At 47.3% G+C, this 15,526-nt stretch overlaps 1 protein-coding gene across 2 annotated transcripts; it reads right to left on the minus strand.

Annotated features, from left to right (window-relative positions):
• Positions 1–335: 335 nt before the first annotated feature.
• LOC135809996 (uncharacterized) lies at positions 336–15,270 on the minus strand. Of its 2 annotated transcripts, XM_065323450.1 has the most exons (18): positions 14,913–15,270; positions 14,766–14,796; positions 13,389–13,449; positions 12,018–12,071; positions 10,488–10,515; positions 9,848–9,908; positions 9,342–9,449; positions 8,931–8,990; positions 7,696–7,763; positions 7,380–7,515; positions 6,711–6,795; positions 6,217–6,292; positions 5,740–5,818; positions 5,502–5,575; positions 5,247–5,339; positions 3,266–3,528; positions 2,641–2,776; positions 337–1,431 (listed from the first exon to the last, which is right to left on the minus strand). In XM_065323450.1, exons 1-18 carry the CDS (start codon positions 14,978–14,980, stop codon positions 750–752), a joined length of 2,163 nt encoding a protein of 720 aa, XP_065179522.1. In that variant the 5' UTR covers positions 14,981–15,270; the 3' UTR covers positions 337–749. The 2 variants fall into 2 exon arrangements, with proteins under 2 accessions (XP_065179521.1, XP_065179522.1); XM_065323449.1 differs by lacking the exons at positions 14,766–14,796; positions 14,913–15,270 and adding an exon at positions 14,074–14,288 and having other exon boundaries at positions 336–1,431.
• Positions 15,271–15,526: the final 256 nt, after the last annotated feature.

Consider the following 15,526-nt stretch of genomic DNA (forward strand, 5'->3'; position numbering starts at 1 on the left):
TCTGACTTTGAGCCAAGGTCGAAAACCGACCGACGCTGTACACGTACATGCATGGGATTTGCATCATCCAATGACACTGACCACAGCACAATCTGTGCCGTCACTCAAAAGCCATTCATTTGAGAGGGATCACACGCCTACAGCCTTGGGCTACGCTCCCAGTTCTGATGACCCCGGCACTGCCCCGACCTTGAGCTCGCTGTGTTTGCAACTGGGACCGCGGACGGTTATAAGTACACAGAGCTTACATCAGGGAGCCCCGCACATAGGGCTGGCTCACTGGCTTACACCAACCATGCTCCTCTGTAGCACCACAATACTAAAACACTAGTACACTTGAAGATGGGGTTTGACCGTCAAGTACAAAAGGGAATGTGTAGATCTACCTCGACACTGCCATGTGTAGACAGTGTTGTACAGCAGACACAGTGCGTTTCATTTTTCAAATTTCTCCAAAGACGTGACGGCGTGTGCGAGTCAAGAACTGTTCCAGTTTGACGACACGACCACCCGTTTCGGATATTTTTTACCGTAGACGTAGACGTTAAACGGGAGTCAGATAATGTAGTGTGATGAGTCATGACGGCCTTAAAGCCACAATAACATGTGACAACACAATGATTATGTTGATTGTAGATGTATGATCAAAATTAAAAATACATAACCATGTAGCTGTCATGTGACGTGCCGGTACATCTACATGGCTGCAGTACAAATAATTTCAAAATATATACAAGTGAGTTGAACCTCTACGCCTCACTTCCGTCCATTCTCATATTCACAAACTCCTCGAAGAAGTCGTCATCGTTGCCAGCTGCTTTGGGTTTTTGCTGTTGCTGCATCATATTCGGTTGGGCGCCAAATGCACCAAAACCGGCACCAAACTGCTGCGGTTGCTGTTGTTGCTGAGGCTGGGCCATTCCCATAAAGTTTTGCTGGCCCATGAATGGTTGCTGCTGCTGCTGCGGCTGTTGCATGGCGAAGGGATTCGAAGAAGACATCTGTTGCTGCAAAGGTTGTTGAGCACCAAACATAGCTGGCTGCTGCATACCAGCAACTGGCTGCTGCATACCAGCAACTGGCTGCTGCATACCGGCAACTTGCTGCTGCATTGGCATGAACATCTGCTGCTGCGGCTGCTGCTGGGCGCCAAAGGGATTGACAGCAGGCTGCATGAATGCCTGCGCTGCTGGTTGACCGAAGGGCTGTTGCTGTTGCTGTGCCATGAACTGCTGCTGGGGTTGGCCGAAAGCCTGCTGTTGCGGCTGCTGTTGCATGAAGTTCTGCACGGGTGCTTGCTGAGCCATTTGCTGAGCAGCAGGAGCTGCTTGAGCAGCGGGTGCACCACGTCCAAACAGCGGATCCAGTGTGACGTTAGCGTAATCAGTGGCTTCAGGAGCGGCGGCGGCAGATTTCGTTGGATCAAACATCCTGCAGGCAAAATTACAGAACAGAGACGCAAAAATATACAAAAGGAAAATGAGATACATGTACTGACTGTTTCTCACGGAAGGGAGCTATCACTAGACATCTTCCATCTTTACTCTGGCTCCTGATTACAAATACGTGTGCAGTATCAAATATTTAATTGCTACTTCTCCCCCCTACGGCGACTGGAGGCCTGTGGTGACGACACAGACATGCATACAGAGCCAAGCATGGCGTCGCGCTGGACATGTACTTCGCAGGAGAAGCACATTAGCATGTACTTCGCAGGAGAAGTACATTAGAGTGTTTTGGGGCAACTTCACAGCGATTTGACAGACTTACTAACACACTGGAACACAACGTTAGCCATCTTGACCAAAAAACCAAAACCATAAAGCCAACAATCTTCGCCAGGCTTAGAGCCGCACTTTACACAAACAAATTCTGCTCAAACCGGCCCTGCAGTATGTAGATCACACTTTCATGCCCGTACAAACAAATACAATACTGCATGCAGCATGAGCCAGTTGTGCAGATTGTTGTTTTGTAGACTATCATGACCAGTCCACAAACCTTTGCGCTAAAATGCATCCATAAAGAACGGTACATGTAGTTGGAGAGCTGTGTGCCATCAGTACCTTGGTCCACAAACATGTGAAATAAAGAGGATCGGATGTCTTTGTCACATCGACTACCTACCACACCCTCTGGACACAGCCTCCTGCCCAAAATAACACCGCTAGCCCTGAAACCTACACCGCCCCACATTCACACACAGCTTTCCACACAGCGCTACAAGACCCACCCTCTCCTGGCATATATACCGGCATGGCCAGTACCCAATCCTTGCCTGATGATTGCGAAAGCATGAAACTCTGAGTAGCGACTAACAAGCCTTGCTTGCCCTTGTTGTTCAACTACCTATACAATGATTAGCCAAACGATCGATTATCCCGACCTTTTGTTAAGAGCCAGCACCTGGCCAGTGAGAATACATCATGCCTGTTTGCTTGATGAAGTAAAAATACTATAATATCCCCCCCCAGCTACACGATCTTACCGAGCTGCTCAACGCACCCTGCCGCCTAAGAATTATTCGCCCAATTCAGTATGAACTGGCATACCCCATATTGATACTGGCGTGTTAACATACACATTGAGCACGTGGACATGTACTGTCTTAACTCTACTAGCAACAGCAGCAACACCTACATGAGGTCGATGAGGTCGTTAGCGACAGCAGGCTGTTGTTGTTGCTGCTGCTGCTGTGGCTGCACAGCGGAGGGTTGGGATGTTGGACGCTTCACAGTCACTGCTGACGTAGCGGAAGGCGGTGCAGAGATACGACCTGCGCAGGCAAAACACACACAGAGGAAGAGAGAGAGAGGTAGGGGAGGAGGAGGAGGAGGAAGAGAGTGAGAGAGAGAGAGAGAGAGAGAGAGAGAGAGAGAGAGAGAGAGAGAGAGAGAGAGAGAGAGAGAGAGAGAGAGAGAGAGAGAGGTGGTTTCTTGTCACATCCAAACCTGTAATGTACTGCCAAACCCGTGCAGATTTTCAGAGACCTTTTCTGCAGAAGTCTTGAATAGACACAAGCCAGAGTAGATCAACAAAAGTGTGCAACTCCGCAGCTGATCGGGTCCATTGCGGAATGGGTTGTTGACGTCACCTTCTCAGAATTCATGATTTGTACAAAGCATGCGTGCGGAAAGCACATGCTTTATACAAAATGCATCATGTGGAGTTCGTTTTGCAGGGAGGTAAATGTAAAAGTTTATAACTAGATGCAGCCTCACTTCAGTCTTGATAGCAGGGGCAGAGACTATAGATGGAAACTTACCACCAGCTGAGCCCTTCTTCTCGGCATTCAATTTTTTTGGCTGAGCGTAGACATCAGACGACGCTACATTGGTGCTTGAAGAGCTGGCGGCAGTGGGCTTCTTGAGTGAGGTGTACTCGCTCATAGTGGACATCAGGTTAGCAGCCTCGGTCTGGTTGACGCTGACGTACTGCGGTGTGGCACCCTCGCCACTCTTCCGTACGAACACGGGCTCAGTGGGACGGTTGTGTGCGAGGCGGAATGGCAGGTCAAACTTGATATCACTGAGCACAGGACCAACACAAGAAGGAGATTGGATGAGGATAGTACGCGGGTGATTACAACCAAGAGCATACAATTCACAGAGTCACCTAAACTCTGTACATGGATTTCACATCACTATCATCAAAAGACTAAGGGGGGGGGGGGAGAGACTTTTCCTCCTATATTTGGAAGACACCTCAAGCCAATTAGACATCCGGAGTGTATAAAAATCCATAACATGTTAACAGGTTTTTTGGACGGCGCACACCCTTCATGGGCAGATTTGCACTACTAGCAATGAGGTAAAAGGTCCTTGACGGGAAAGTCGCTGATTGGACAGCTCCTAGGCAACGGGATTGACGTCGTTCTAACGATGTTTACCGAAATCCATCTATAGAGGTTATCCAGGTGATGTGACACTTTGCACCTATCTATGGGCAGTTTGCAACCCTCTTTTCAACAGTCCCAACATCTATAGAGATTCTCTTCCTTGCACAGAAAATAGAACTAGAAACACATGATACTGCAGACTTCTTCTGACCCAGGCACATGAACACACGATGGCGTAGACTCATGACCCAGGCATGATGTCAAACAGAACCTATTTTAGGAGGTCGTCGCAAAAGGGTTTTGTCATCCCTGAAACGAACCTCGTTATTTGGGATTGGGGGCGTGATCAGTCGGCCAACATTGTACATGCGCGACAACAATACCAGTAATATCAAGAGTACATAAACCAGAGTGTGCAACTGTGCATATCAGATCTGAAACAGCGCAGTTCGTGCACTACGTCACCCTGATGAGATCAGCCAAGCCGCGACTTGCGTACAGCCGAACTTTCATGTTTCATAGCCCGGAAATCAGCCAAGTTTGCTTGATTTTAGACGTCCTGTTTCAGGACTTCGGTGTTTTGTGTGACTGTGTACATCCACCGACAAGTAAAGTCACCAGGCTATCCGTCTCAAAAAACCGAAATCAGGACAAACTCAGTGAACTGCACCACCGCGACTGGTTACGCAACTTTTCACCGTACCTGTGGCTTACCATGCCGTCAGAAATGACGTAGTGCACGAATTACGCTCCCACAGGAACCATCCCGAGTTGCACACTCTGGTTTATGTACTCTTGGTAATATCAAGAGTACATAACCCCCAAGAGTGTGCAACTCCAGCTATGGGGTCTGCGACGGCAGAACTTCACATCAGTGATGAACCCGTACACATTATTTGCACTCTGTGCATGATAAATACAGGGTTGTACGCAGCCCAGCTTTGGGTACAACTCTCTTGTGGTCACTTTGCACTGTTTGCCAGCATAACCTTTTGAACCATGTCACGCGATGTGAAGTTCTGCCATCGCAGCACAGCATAGAGGTTGTGCAGGCAGTTGCACACTCTTGGGGGTTATGTACTCTTGGTAATATAAAGAGTGCAACTGTGGAGACTCCCTCGATTTAGGCCTCGTTTACACGACAACGATTGAAAAACGTTTTCAAAAGAATACGCTTCCACAGATTTTGATAAGAGCGTTTACACGACAACGCTGAAAAACGTTTCAAAAACGTTTCAAACGAAAAACGGCCTCAAAGTGTTTTTCAATCGTTTTCGTTCCGTTTCGTTCTCGTGTAAACGGCAAAAACGTTTTACTAGTACGAGCCTTGTACTCAAAACATGCCGCCGCCAGCCTGCTAAGGCCTGTGGAGAACCCATAAATACAAATAAAATACAAAACTACTCACGTTCCTCTGACAACGGTCAGCTTAGCCTTGAGTTTGTACTGTACCACGATGGCCTGTGCTTCTTTCATTTCTGGAGTGGGACATTCACTCATCCTGCAAATACATTCAGCAACACATACACCCACATGCGCACATGCAGACCATGGACCTTGTCTTATATGGAGAAATATAACTCAAGACAACTCGAAGAACGGCAGGGGCTCTGAGAGAGAGAGAGAGAGAGAGAGAGAGAGAGAGAGAGAGAGAGAGACTTACACGGATGATGCAGCCAAGTTCGATTCGCCAACCTTGTACTGACCATCGAGGGCACAGCCACGCTTAGTCTCTTGCTGCAGGAACACACAGGCAGCAAACGAGAACCCGAGTCAATTGCGTATTAGAAATAAGCGAAGAAAAAAAGAAAGGGCATTAATCTCCTCAACTGATTTCCAGGAATGGTCCTCCCTCATTGAGATTCTCTTTAAATGAGGATAATATGTCCAGACGCACATACCCGTGTATTGCAGTCCATCGACGGCGTCAGGGAGTAAGTCTGTGACATATGACTGCTGGGATTGACGGGGAAACCGACCCTACACAGGCACATACAACAACACGCACACCGGATCAGAACGCAGAGCACTTCACAAACCGTAACATAAAACATACAGAAGATTCCTGATAGCTGGGTGGACGGGGACTCACATGTATTGCTAGGCAAAATCAGTGGCTTGGTGGACAGCCTCAGAAAGGCCAGTCCACACTACGAGGGACACACATTCAATGAAAACCTGCCAAGCCATGCTGGCCCAAACACATACAAGCCGACCTTGTTTACTATGTATCTTATTGTCTTGTCGGCCACATGGAAAAATTGGCTGGAGCATATTCCCAGGGAAAACTTGATGCATAGTATAAAGTGTAGCACAGTGCACATTGCGCTGTGCAGATTCGATGCCAGGATGATTGTATTGAGCAGAACACCACTTACTCTGAGTCAATCTGCGCAACCAATGACTTGTAGACGGCGCTGATGCCACCGACCGTGATTTCGGCATACTGCTTGACTGCACGGGGTGAAAAGAGTGCAAAGAACACAGAACAAAACTGTCAATGGGGGTTCGATGCCACCGACCGTGATTTCGGCATACTGCTTGATTGCACGGGGTGAAAAGAGTGCAAAGTACACAGAACAAAACTGTCAAGGGGGGGTCGTCCATATTTGTTGCTATTTATCGCAACCATGCAGGAGATGCTTGACCTGTGAGTGTACAGATCGCTGCACCCATCACCATGCATTTTGAGCACTCGTGATAGAGTGGTGACAAATACAGACGCCCCTGGCCGCAGGTGGCTTAGAAGGTCCACTCCAGACAGGAGTTGCTCATAAACAAGGAGTAACATAATACAACATACCACATATAGTGTGTCGCTACATAAAGAAAACTTAGGGTTTTGATGTATTAAAACGTGAAGTAGGCTTACTTTCAACGACAAGGTTCTTTAGGGTCTTGGATGACCGATTGTCAATGTTGAGGAAAAGCTTGATCTCCTCGCCATGGATATAGAGCTGGGAAAGAATACAGTGCCGATGGGAGGTTTTAGAGCAGATTCTCCACTTCAACACATACAGATTGTTGCGGTGTACATTTGTACTAGTGTTCCTGTGCGGTCACTGCTAGATCAAACCGCCTTATGGTAGGTAATAACCAAAGAGGGCAGTCACAGCATACTATGCGACTGCAGGACACGGCCGAGTGGCAAGGTTATACTGAAAATCTACAAAATCTGCTGTGCTGAAAATCTCTCTCAAACAGAGACTTACAAGCTACATATAGTATATACACAGAAGCCTTGCTGGGTAGTTGAACATGTTTTTCTATTTTCACAGCATGTTACATACACACCCCTAGAGTAATGAGGGTCCGAACCTGGGTTTTCCCAATACGGTTCAAATGGTCGCAAGACCGGGACCCTGCCAACCGGGTTATGGTTGTAGTCAGGAGCACTACGCGTCCTCGCCTTGTAACATGCTGTCAAAATCGAAAAACAAGCTACATATAGTAAGCGGTTTACGATGGTGACTTGGAGAGCTCAACGCATTACATGTATGAGCATACATGCACTGGTCAACAGAGATGCTGCAACACTGACCTCCTTGTCGAGTCGTGCCTCAATGCACACTGGGTAGTTGCTGAGGACAAAGTCTTTCTTCAGGTCAATTGAGGGCTGCTTTCGATGATTATCACTAAGAAGATTCAGCTTCTTGATGGCCATGCGAACAGAATTCCTATTGAAATGATGCAAGAAAGAAAGCAGAATAGATTAAGAGGAGGTGAGGAAGTCCAGTGCATTTAGCAGTCACTTAAAGTGCACTAAGGAAAGAACTGTTCAACACTTAGCCAAGCCAAGAAAAAGGCAAGAAGGGAACGCAAAGAATTCCTAAAGCGGCACACAAGACAGTACATACTTCTTGTCGACTTTGTCGTCGCTGCCGAAGCCAACAAAGGCAGTGAGTTGATAGTCCACGCCACACGGCTGCAAGGATACAAAAGAGACATGGCGACATGGACAGTCACAAACAAGAGAGGAGCGGAGGATAGCACAATGTGCACAAGTCTCTGGAGAGTGCAGGCCCTAGTCAATACGAGGTCTACAACCCATTTCTCAGTCTATACTCTAAAAATACACCAGGTTTTTACAATGAAGTTGAAGACGGCACAGCAGGTGTACTTATGGTTGATAAATACTACTACTTGACTACTTGATGTACCGGCCTGCTATGCCGGATACCGCCAACCATGCATCGACTAGGCGCCAGGCGCGAACTGATTGTGATGGTGGTGAGAAGGAGAGCTCTGTGCAAGAACTTTGCAGCCTAGAGGGCGTGTGTGGGGAGGCGTGTGTTTACCGCCATATTGCCAGGCGTGTGTTTACCGCCATATTGCCAGGTGTGTCTTTACCACCATATTGCCAGGTGTGTCTTTACCACCATATTGCCAGGTGTGTCTTTACCACCATATTTATCAACCATAGGTTTTACACTGTACAATGTACTACAGCCAATCTCATGATAACAACACTATCTTCACACCTAGTACTGTAAAGCGATAAATTTCTGCGGCGCGCAAATTTCGCGTTTCAAGAATTGCGCTCGTTCATGACGAAAAATTGTTGCAATTGTATCTCTTCGTTTGGATCTTGTACCATTGTGTACTGTCTACAGTCAATGTACAGAGCAGTGTGCGACGATTTATATTCGCGAATTTGTGATGGTCGCGAAAATAGCGAAATATAAACTCTAGCGAAAATGTCTTTCTTTACAGTAACCATGTGACTGCATGAGTACTTTCAAACTCGTGAGTACTTTCAAACTCGTGAGTATGTGAAACACTTTTCCTCCCGCACGATCAAAGATCATTGTTCCAAAGGTTGATTACGTTTTGAAGAGGACTCTGCATGCGCTTACTAAGTCAATTGATTGAGGATGCAGAGGAGCTCAGCTCAGCTCTGAAGTATACATTGTTATTAACCCTTTGGTGCCGGTAGGCCAAATTCAATCTACTGTACACGTATGCTGACAGTGCATACTAAAATTTATCGCAGAGCCAGGCTCGTACATCTTAGATGCCTGATTTTTTTTAAAGGCGGTTGAAGAATGTTTACATGGCCGTTCATGTGTCCCAGTTCAATATAGTAAATTACCTTTCCATTCTCATTCGGAGCCGGCAGGATGCTGACGGATGCTGCTAAATGACGGGGAAGCTGGACAAAGTCAGACCAAAACAGAACAAACGTTTAGAATCACTGCGGTGGCACGATCAATCCTGACTGAAGAAGTAACACTACAAAAAAGGAGGATGTCATTGAACGGTGATATGCAGCCTGGCATACATCACCCACTTGGGTAGCTTGCTTCAAAGATCATTACTTTCACTCCTCCTTGGCATGCTAAACTGTGTCCAAAGAGACTGATGGCTGTGTGCAATATGCAACATAACCATTTGCTGTGAGTTAGGCATGCAGCAAATCGGAGGCAGAATACTTTCGGTCAGGCTTTTTATCTACTGGACTGTGCGCCTCCATCAATTTCGAATGAAGCATAGCGTACCCTACCTCAAACAAGAAGGGGTAAGCACTGTCACCAAGCTTCTTGATCAAGCGATCCTGCAGGCGTGTGATCTTCTTGTTCTCTTCAAGGGGAGGATACACTTGGAAATATTTCTGAAACAAACAGGAGTGAAAAGAACAACCGCTCTTCAGTCACGAGCATGGAGCAAAGCAGAAACGTAGCCAGAATATTGTTCAATCCCAGAGTATGCTGAGGAAAGAGAAAGAAAAGAAAACTAAACAAGCATCGAGACACTTGAACTCGGACGGCAAGACAATTGCCTTCATGGATAAGGGGAAGGACAACATGTTACGGGTTTTAGTGCCTTGTTGTCTCGCCAGCTATTAAGGTTAAACAGTAAAATACGATCTAGTTACATTGGTGGACCGATAGTCATGCCTCCTAACACTTCTCCTTCCTCTTATCAATGAGAGTCAGCCATTACTCATCACTACGAACAATGAGCTAGCTAACGTTCGACAGAGGTGTCAGGCACATGTCAACTACTCACAGAATAAATATCCTTTTTATAGATTAATCCAGTACTGGATTCCAGGTCTTCACGGCCATACCTACATTGCACAAGAAACAGAGGCGAAGAGCTTCAACAAAGGACAGTCTGGATAGAGGTACACGCTGCACGAAGGCATTGGATCTCCAGCAAATACACCGTGTGCACAATGTCGCTGTGACACAACCCGTACATATTTTCTGGACGAAATAAGCGATGCACATACACCTGGTCTATGCATGCCTAGTTTTCCAGGTATGCTGAGTGGAGAGGAACCAGGAGAATCTGCCTGGGCCTAGTACAGATGTCCCGAAATGTTTCGGAAGAAGATCTAGCCACTCATTTCCTCTATCCAAGGTGATGATGCTGGAAAAGTGATTGCTTTCCATTGGTTTTCAGACTATACAGGTTGAATGCACATGCGTAGCACACATTGAACACCCAACCAGGCACGAATACACCTACGGGATTTCGCACACCGGCACACAGAAGCTGTGTAAGTAGACAGTATATCGCTGGAGCAGAGAAATCCATATCCAATCTTTCAAAAAGGGTATCCAGCACTTGAGCATGCCCAGGACAATTTCTTAAAAGCTATAAATACTTGATGACCATTGCATTTGGCTGACTCGATGCTTACCGGAAGGCAGCCATAAGGTGCACAAACACTGCAACACAGAGGCAGGAAAAGAAGGCAGAAAACAACATCAGCTGGAGACAGGTCGCTAGACAGCGGATGAATTGCAGAGGTGAAAGCATATGCCTTATAGGTAACTATGAGACTACATGGCACACAGTCACCCGCCCACGCTTGTACTTGCTCGCTGCCAGAAGCTGGTCACGTGGGTCTTCTCCTCCTCCTTCCCCCCCCCCCCCCCCCCCCCCCCGGGAGAGGGAAGGGAAATTGAAGGAATCTTGGAAAGGTGACTCGATCAGCTACAGAAATGATCTCACTACACCGCATTAAGTGGTTAAGGACAAGGTGCAGAAAAAGCATTGCCAACATCAAGGTAGCCGTCGTGGGATTCAGCTGTTTCCTTGCAGACAAGAATGCAATGATACTTAGAAGTAGGACACACTTCAGGCTCTTGAACATTTTGAAAGTTTTCACTAGTATACTTTCATGCCTTATCATCAGGTGAAATACAGGCAAAATCAAAGTATGAAGAGAAGAATGATTCGTCCATTGCTTGCCATTTGTTAGAACATGCTGAATGTCACGCGGTGTACTCAGATGATTGTTTTTTTTCTATTTTGTCACGTGCATGCAGTGTGAAGTTGTTGAATGTTTAAGGGCGCGTTTGGTTGGTACGAGCTAGAACAGGATTCACCAGAACAGCGCGTTTGGTTGGGACTGCACCTGTTCTGGGTCGGCCAGAACATGTTCTGCTTGCTCCAGCCTCGAGGCCGGAGCAGACCGAGCAGTTTCACTTTTTCACAGTGAAACCTGGCGGGAACATCGATTTTGGTCCCAAATGATCACGTGCATACGCTTTTGGGTTGGACTCGTTGTACCGTACAAAGTGACAATGGTGACCCATACACATTTTGAAGAATGCACGCGCGCGCACCAAGTTTGGCACATGTTTCCACAAAAATGTGCTCTGTTTCTGGAGTACCGTTTGGTTGGCATGAGGCTGCTCCATGTGCACCAGCTGTTCGATCCTGTTCTAGAACGTACCAACCAAACGCACCCTAAGAAGCTGTTCATATTCACACCAAGAAACCTAACTTATGTCAACAGAAGCAGATTAGATTCAAGCTTTTAAAAGCCGTTAGGTAGGTCGTCAACAACTCGTTAGTTTTGCTCACTTGTTGCTGTGTTTGTTGCATCGCACTTCACGCGTCTTGGGTTTACACACACTTGCACCTTTTCCGCATTACTTTTTAATAAGTTTCTATGTGTATGGGTCACACACTGTCCATGTCCATTTGAGTTTGCCTCTATTTCAAAGGCATGAAAGTATACTAGTGAAAACTTTCAAAATATTCAAGAGCCTGAAGTGTGTCCTACTTCTAAGTATCATTGCATTCAACTGTATAACTGTGTTTACCCCTATTGAAGGTATTAAATACCGGATACTAGTATGGGTGGCTGAATTAGAATAAAATAAAAAAGTATGTGGACCCTGGCACCACATAAACACACATATAAGTGCACCAGTCATACCTTTCCATCCTGTTTCTCTGTTCATGTACTCCCTGTCGACAAGTACAACACCGTCTGGAGGGAGCAAGAGAGAGAGATAGAGAGAGGGAGAGAGAGAGATAGAGAGAGAGAGAGAGAGAGAGAGAGAGAGAGAGAGAGAGAGAGAGAGAGAGAGAGAGAGAGAGAGAGAGAGAGAGAGAGAGAGAGAGAGAGAGAGAGACACACACACACACACACACACACACACACACACACACACAATGCAGCATCCATTGCAATCACGGAATTCCAGCACATGCATTGACTACACAACCTCTCATTCGGCCAGACCCCATTACTGTTCCGTCATCACAATATTTGACCAGCACTTGCATGCCACGAATATACTCAGGTCCTGACTCCAGATTACTGAACATCTTGCACTGGGCCTAGCGGCTGACTGCTGAGGGAGTTGTGTCCGAATATGGTAGATCCCGGTAAGAGGTCTACAGAAATCCATTTTAACACGATGTACCACGCTCACATGTGCATTACTGTCACGAGGTCTTAGCGGGAGATTCGAATTACAACTTGGGGTCTAATGCTTCAACGACATTGTATAACTGGACAACTCAAACAGGGGCATAGCTTATCCACCTGTTGGGGGGGGGGGGGGGGGCACGGTTAGCGCACTAAAATACTCATGCAGCAAATTTCTCGTGTATTGCAAGCTTGTAAATGGAGGTGTACACTGCTGTTTCAGAGTAAAGCCTGGCTCAGTCCCAGAAAGGCATGCAGAGGCCAGTGTGTGTTGCAGTTCATGGAACGTAGGAGTGGTCAGGTAATGCAACTCTGCCTCCAACACCCTAGCACCCGCACCCGATTTTGGCTTCATGCCATGAATCATGGACATCGCACATTCAGATCTCTAGGCCACGTGGCCCACACATGTGGATTTCCACATCCTGAACAAAGAGTGCGTGCGTGTGTTCTTGCCCACTTCCCTAATACATACTCGAGCTACGCCCCGTGTCAGTCATAGAGGGCTTGAACGCGATGAAGTAAACAAATAACGACTTCTGCATCAAATTGGATCCCCTCTGACCATACCAAAGTATGATATCGTGTGGGTAGTCCCCCTGCGGTGCATGCTGGTATGCGGACTTTCTTTCTGCACTGCCAGTAGTAGGCTCCCAGCCGCGTGGCCCAGTCCAGTCACAACCAATGCATGCGTAACCCAACCGTGTATGGATCCCTAGAAAAACGGATCCAACGTGAATCCAAAAGCCAGTGTTGTCACGAGTCCGACCTGGTTGGGAAGTATATTACTACACGACGTGTGTCAACCAAGCACTCCAAGTACACTCTTATTGACATCCCCAAAGACAGCACAGTGCACACGTTTCTGCTTACCGACAACGTCGACTTTCTCTCCAGTGTCGAAAAAGTCGCGACGACCAAGGTATGCAGTGATCTGCATGTCACACACAAGAAGAGATGAGACGTATTACATACAAGCAAGAGTAGATAATCAAGAGTGTGCAACTCCGGGATGGGTTGGCCCGCTGCAGAATTTTTTCTTGACGTGATCTTTTCGACGACGCACGTGCTGCGAGTCTTTTGGAAAGTTTTGCCTCGTGCACTTGGTCGGGCTTTACATTACAAGGTCGGTGCCCAGCACGTGCTCTCACACTGCTCTCCGGCAAAATGCGCGTTCTCTGAAAAATGGTGACGTCAACAAAAATTCCGCCGCGGGCGGGGTTATCTGCAGATTGTGCAGAAGAGATCCGGAGTTGCACACTCTTGTTCATCTACTCTTGATACTAATGTGCCAAGGTATGTATGGAGCACACAGGAAGAGATTGATATGAGACATATTACATACAGGTGCCCCAAATTGCAGATATCCTCCTGCCAGATTTGGTGCCAGGGCCTAGGGGGAGGCCAACAGTAAGTAATAGTTCCCTTGAGCACCGGTACATGCAGCCCGTAAAAGTCCAGCCTAGTATTTGCCATACAATACATGTGCATTCAACACTGACTCGTTAGCACGCCAAGCATGACCAGAGGACATTTGAGTGAATTATTCAAATTTTACTTGATTTGCGCGTTTGACTCCACAGGCCGTCGTACTTCGCGAGCTTCCGACAATCCGAGTAGTTCTACGCCTTGTCACAGTGCTTTGAAGATGGCTTGCCATGCCGTTGACCGGTCAGATGAGGAAGAACATAAACTTCGAACTGTTTTCGACACGAAAATCTGTAAACCACGGTTTCTGATAACGAGGCGAGCTTAGACATTTCAGAGACTCTTGTGAAAGCTGTGCATGAACTGCTTAGTCGGTGCGTCGGATAGTTCATTTCGTCCCCACACTTGTGAACCAAAGACGGAAGGAATTTCACACCTCTCCCAATCTCATCCTGACAGCTTTGTCGGCAAACTGTCACCAGCCCACAAAGCTTCCTGGGAAGATGTTATCACTGAAACGATCCTTGCCACGAACAGGTGGCATGATCATAACAAGCATGCCTTTCGAAGCTTTCACAGCAAACAGGACCAGTTGTGAGCCCCGTTTATGAGAAAATTCTGCAATGCTATTATCAGCAAACACAGGACTAAAAATACACAGAATAAACACAATCATGACTTCGCAGAGGGTATTTTTCTGCTGCAAGTGTGGGCGGCAGATCCGGTAACTTGCCAGCCTGCCTGGCTAGCCATAGAGTAAGTAGCCATTGTAATGAGATCCTAGAAACAATCAAAATCGACAGTTGAAATCGAACTGCATACCTTGTTATTGGGCGCGGCCTTCTTGAACACTCTGTGGAGCAGAGGGCACACGGACCAGCATAGACATGAGGCTCACTGAGTTGTTTGTTCCAGACCCACACCCCTATCTCCATCCCTCTCTGGGTTTGCATTGACAAGAACACCTACCTAGTGCTATAGGTGGGTTTTGCCTTGGAGTCGCCATCGCCACCCTCGCCACTTCCTGTTGCGGGCATTTTGCTCTGGCTGCCGAAGGTCCCCCAGGGATAACCTCACGTCCAACACAGCAGCAACAACATACAGTTGAGGACGGAGGCTGTGAGCACTCGTCCGTTCCAGAGGGGTGCCGATTCCACTCAGGAAAGCAGTCCTTCACAAAAACACTGTACTAGCAAGGGCGGGATATCGTCAGAATTCGTTTCTCCCTCACACACTGCCGGCCAAGCACAGCACGAAGACTTGCAAAAGCAGAGACCCGGCTTCACACAGACTTCAGCTCCGAAACCAGAAAAGCGGTGGTGCTGACTTCGCCGAGCTCCACTGTACGACTCCACTGATCCTCGCCACAGCAGGCACAACGCCATCGGATCGGATGGGACAGATTGCGGCTGTGGATCGCCATCCTCGTACAAGTGCGCTCGCAAAGCGACGTGGGCTGGAGGCGTACCGATCGACTGTTGTACCTCTTCGTGTACGCTTGACTTGAAGTCACTTTTTGTTTGGGCATCCGCAAAATGCGTAGACCGTTGGGTACGCATATCTGCTTCAAACGGTTGCAGAAG

Source organism: Sycon ciliatum, chromosome 2, assembly GCF_964019385.1.
Source record: "Sycon ciliatum chromosome 2, ocSycCili1.1, whole genome shotgun sequence".
Lineage (NCBI taxonomy): Eukaryota > Metazoa > Porifera > Calcarea > Leucosolenida > Sycettidae > Sycon > Sycon ciliatum.

Excerpts from the sequence above, each read along its gene's own strand:
- LOC135809996 (XM_065323449.1), bottom strand. The coding sequence starts at position 14,175 with ATGGCAAGCCATCTTCAAAGCACTGTGACAAGGCGTAGAACTACTCGG. Across the intron at positions 13,450-14,073 it reads GAGTCAAACGCGCAAATCAA|ATCACTGCATACCTTGGTCG; the intron begins GTAAAATTTGAA and ends TGTGACATGCAG. Across the intron at positions 1,432-2,640 it reads AACGACCTCATCGACCTCAT|GATGTTTGATCCAACGAAAT; the intron begins GTAGGTGTTGCT and ends TTTTGCCTGCAG.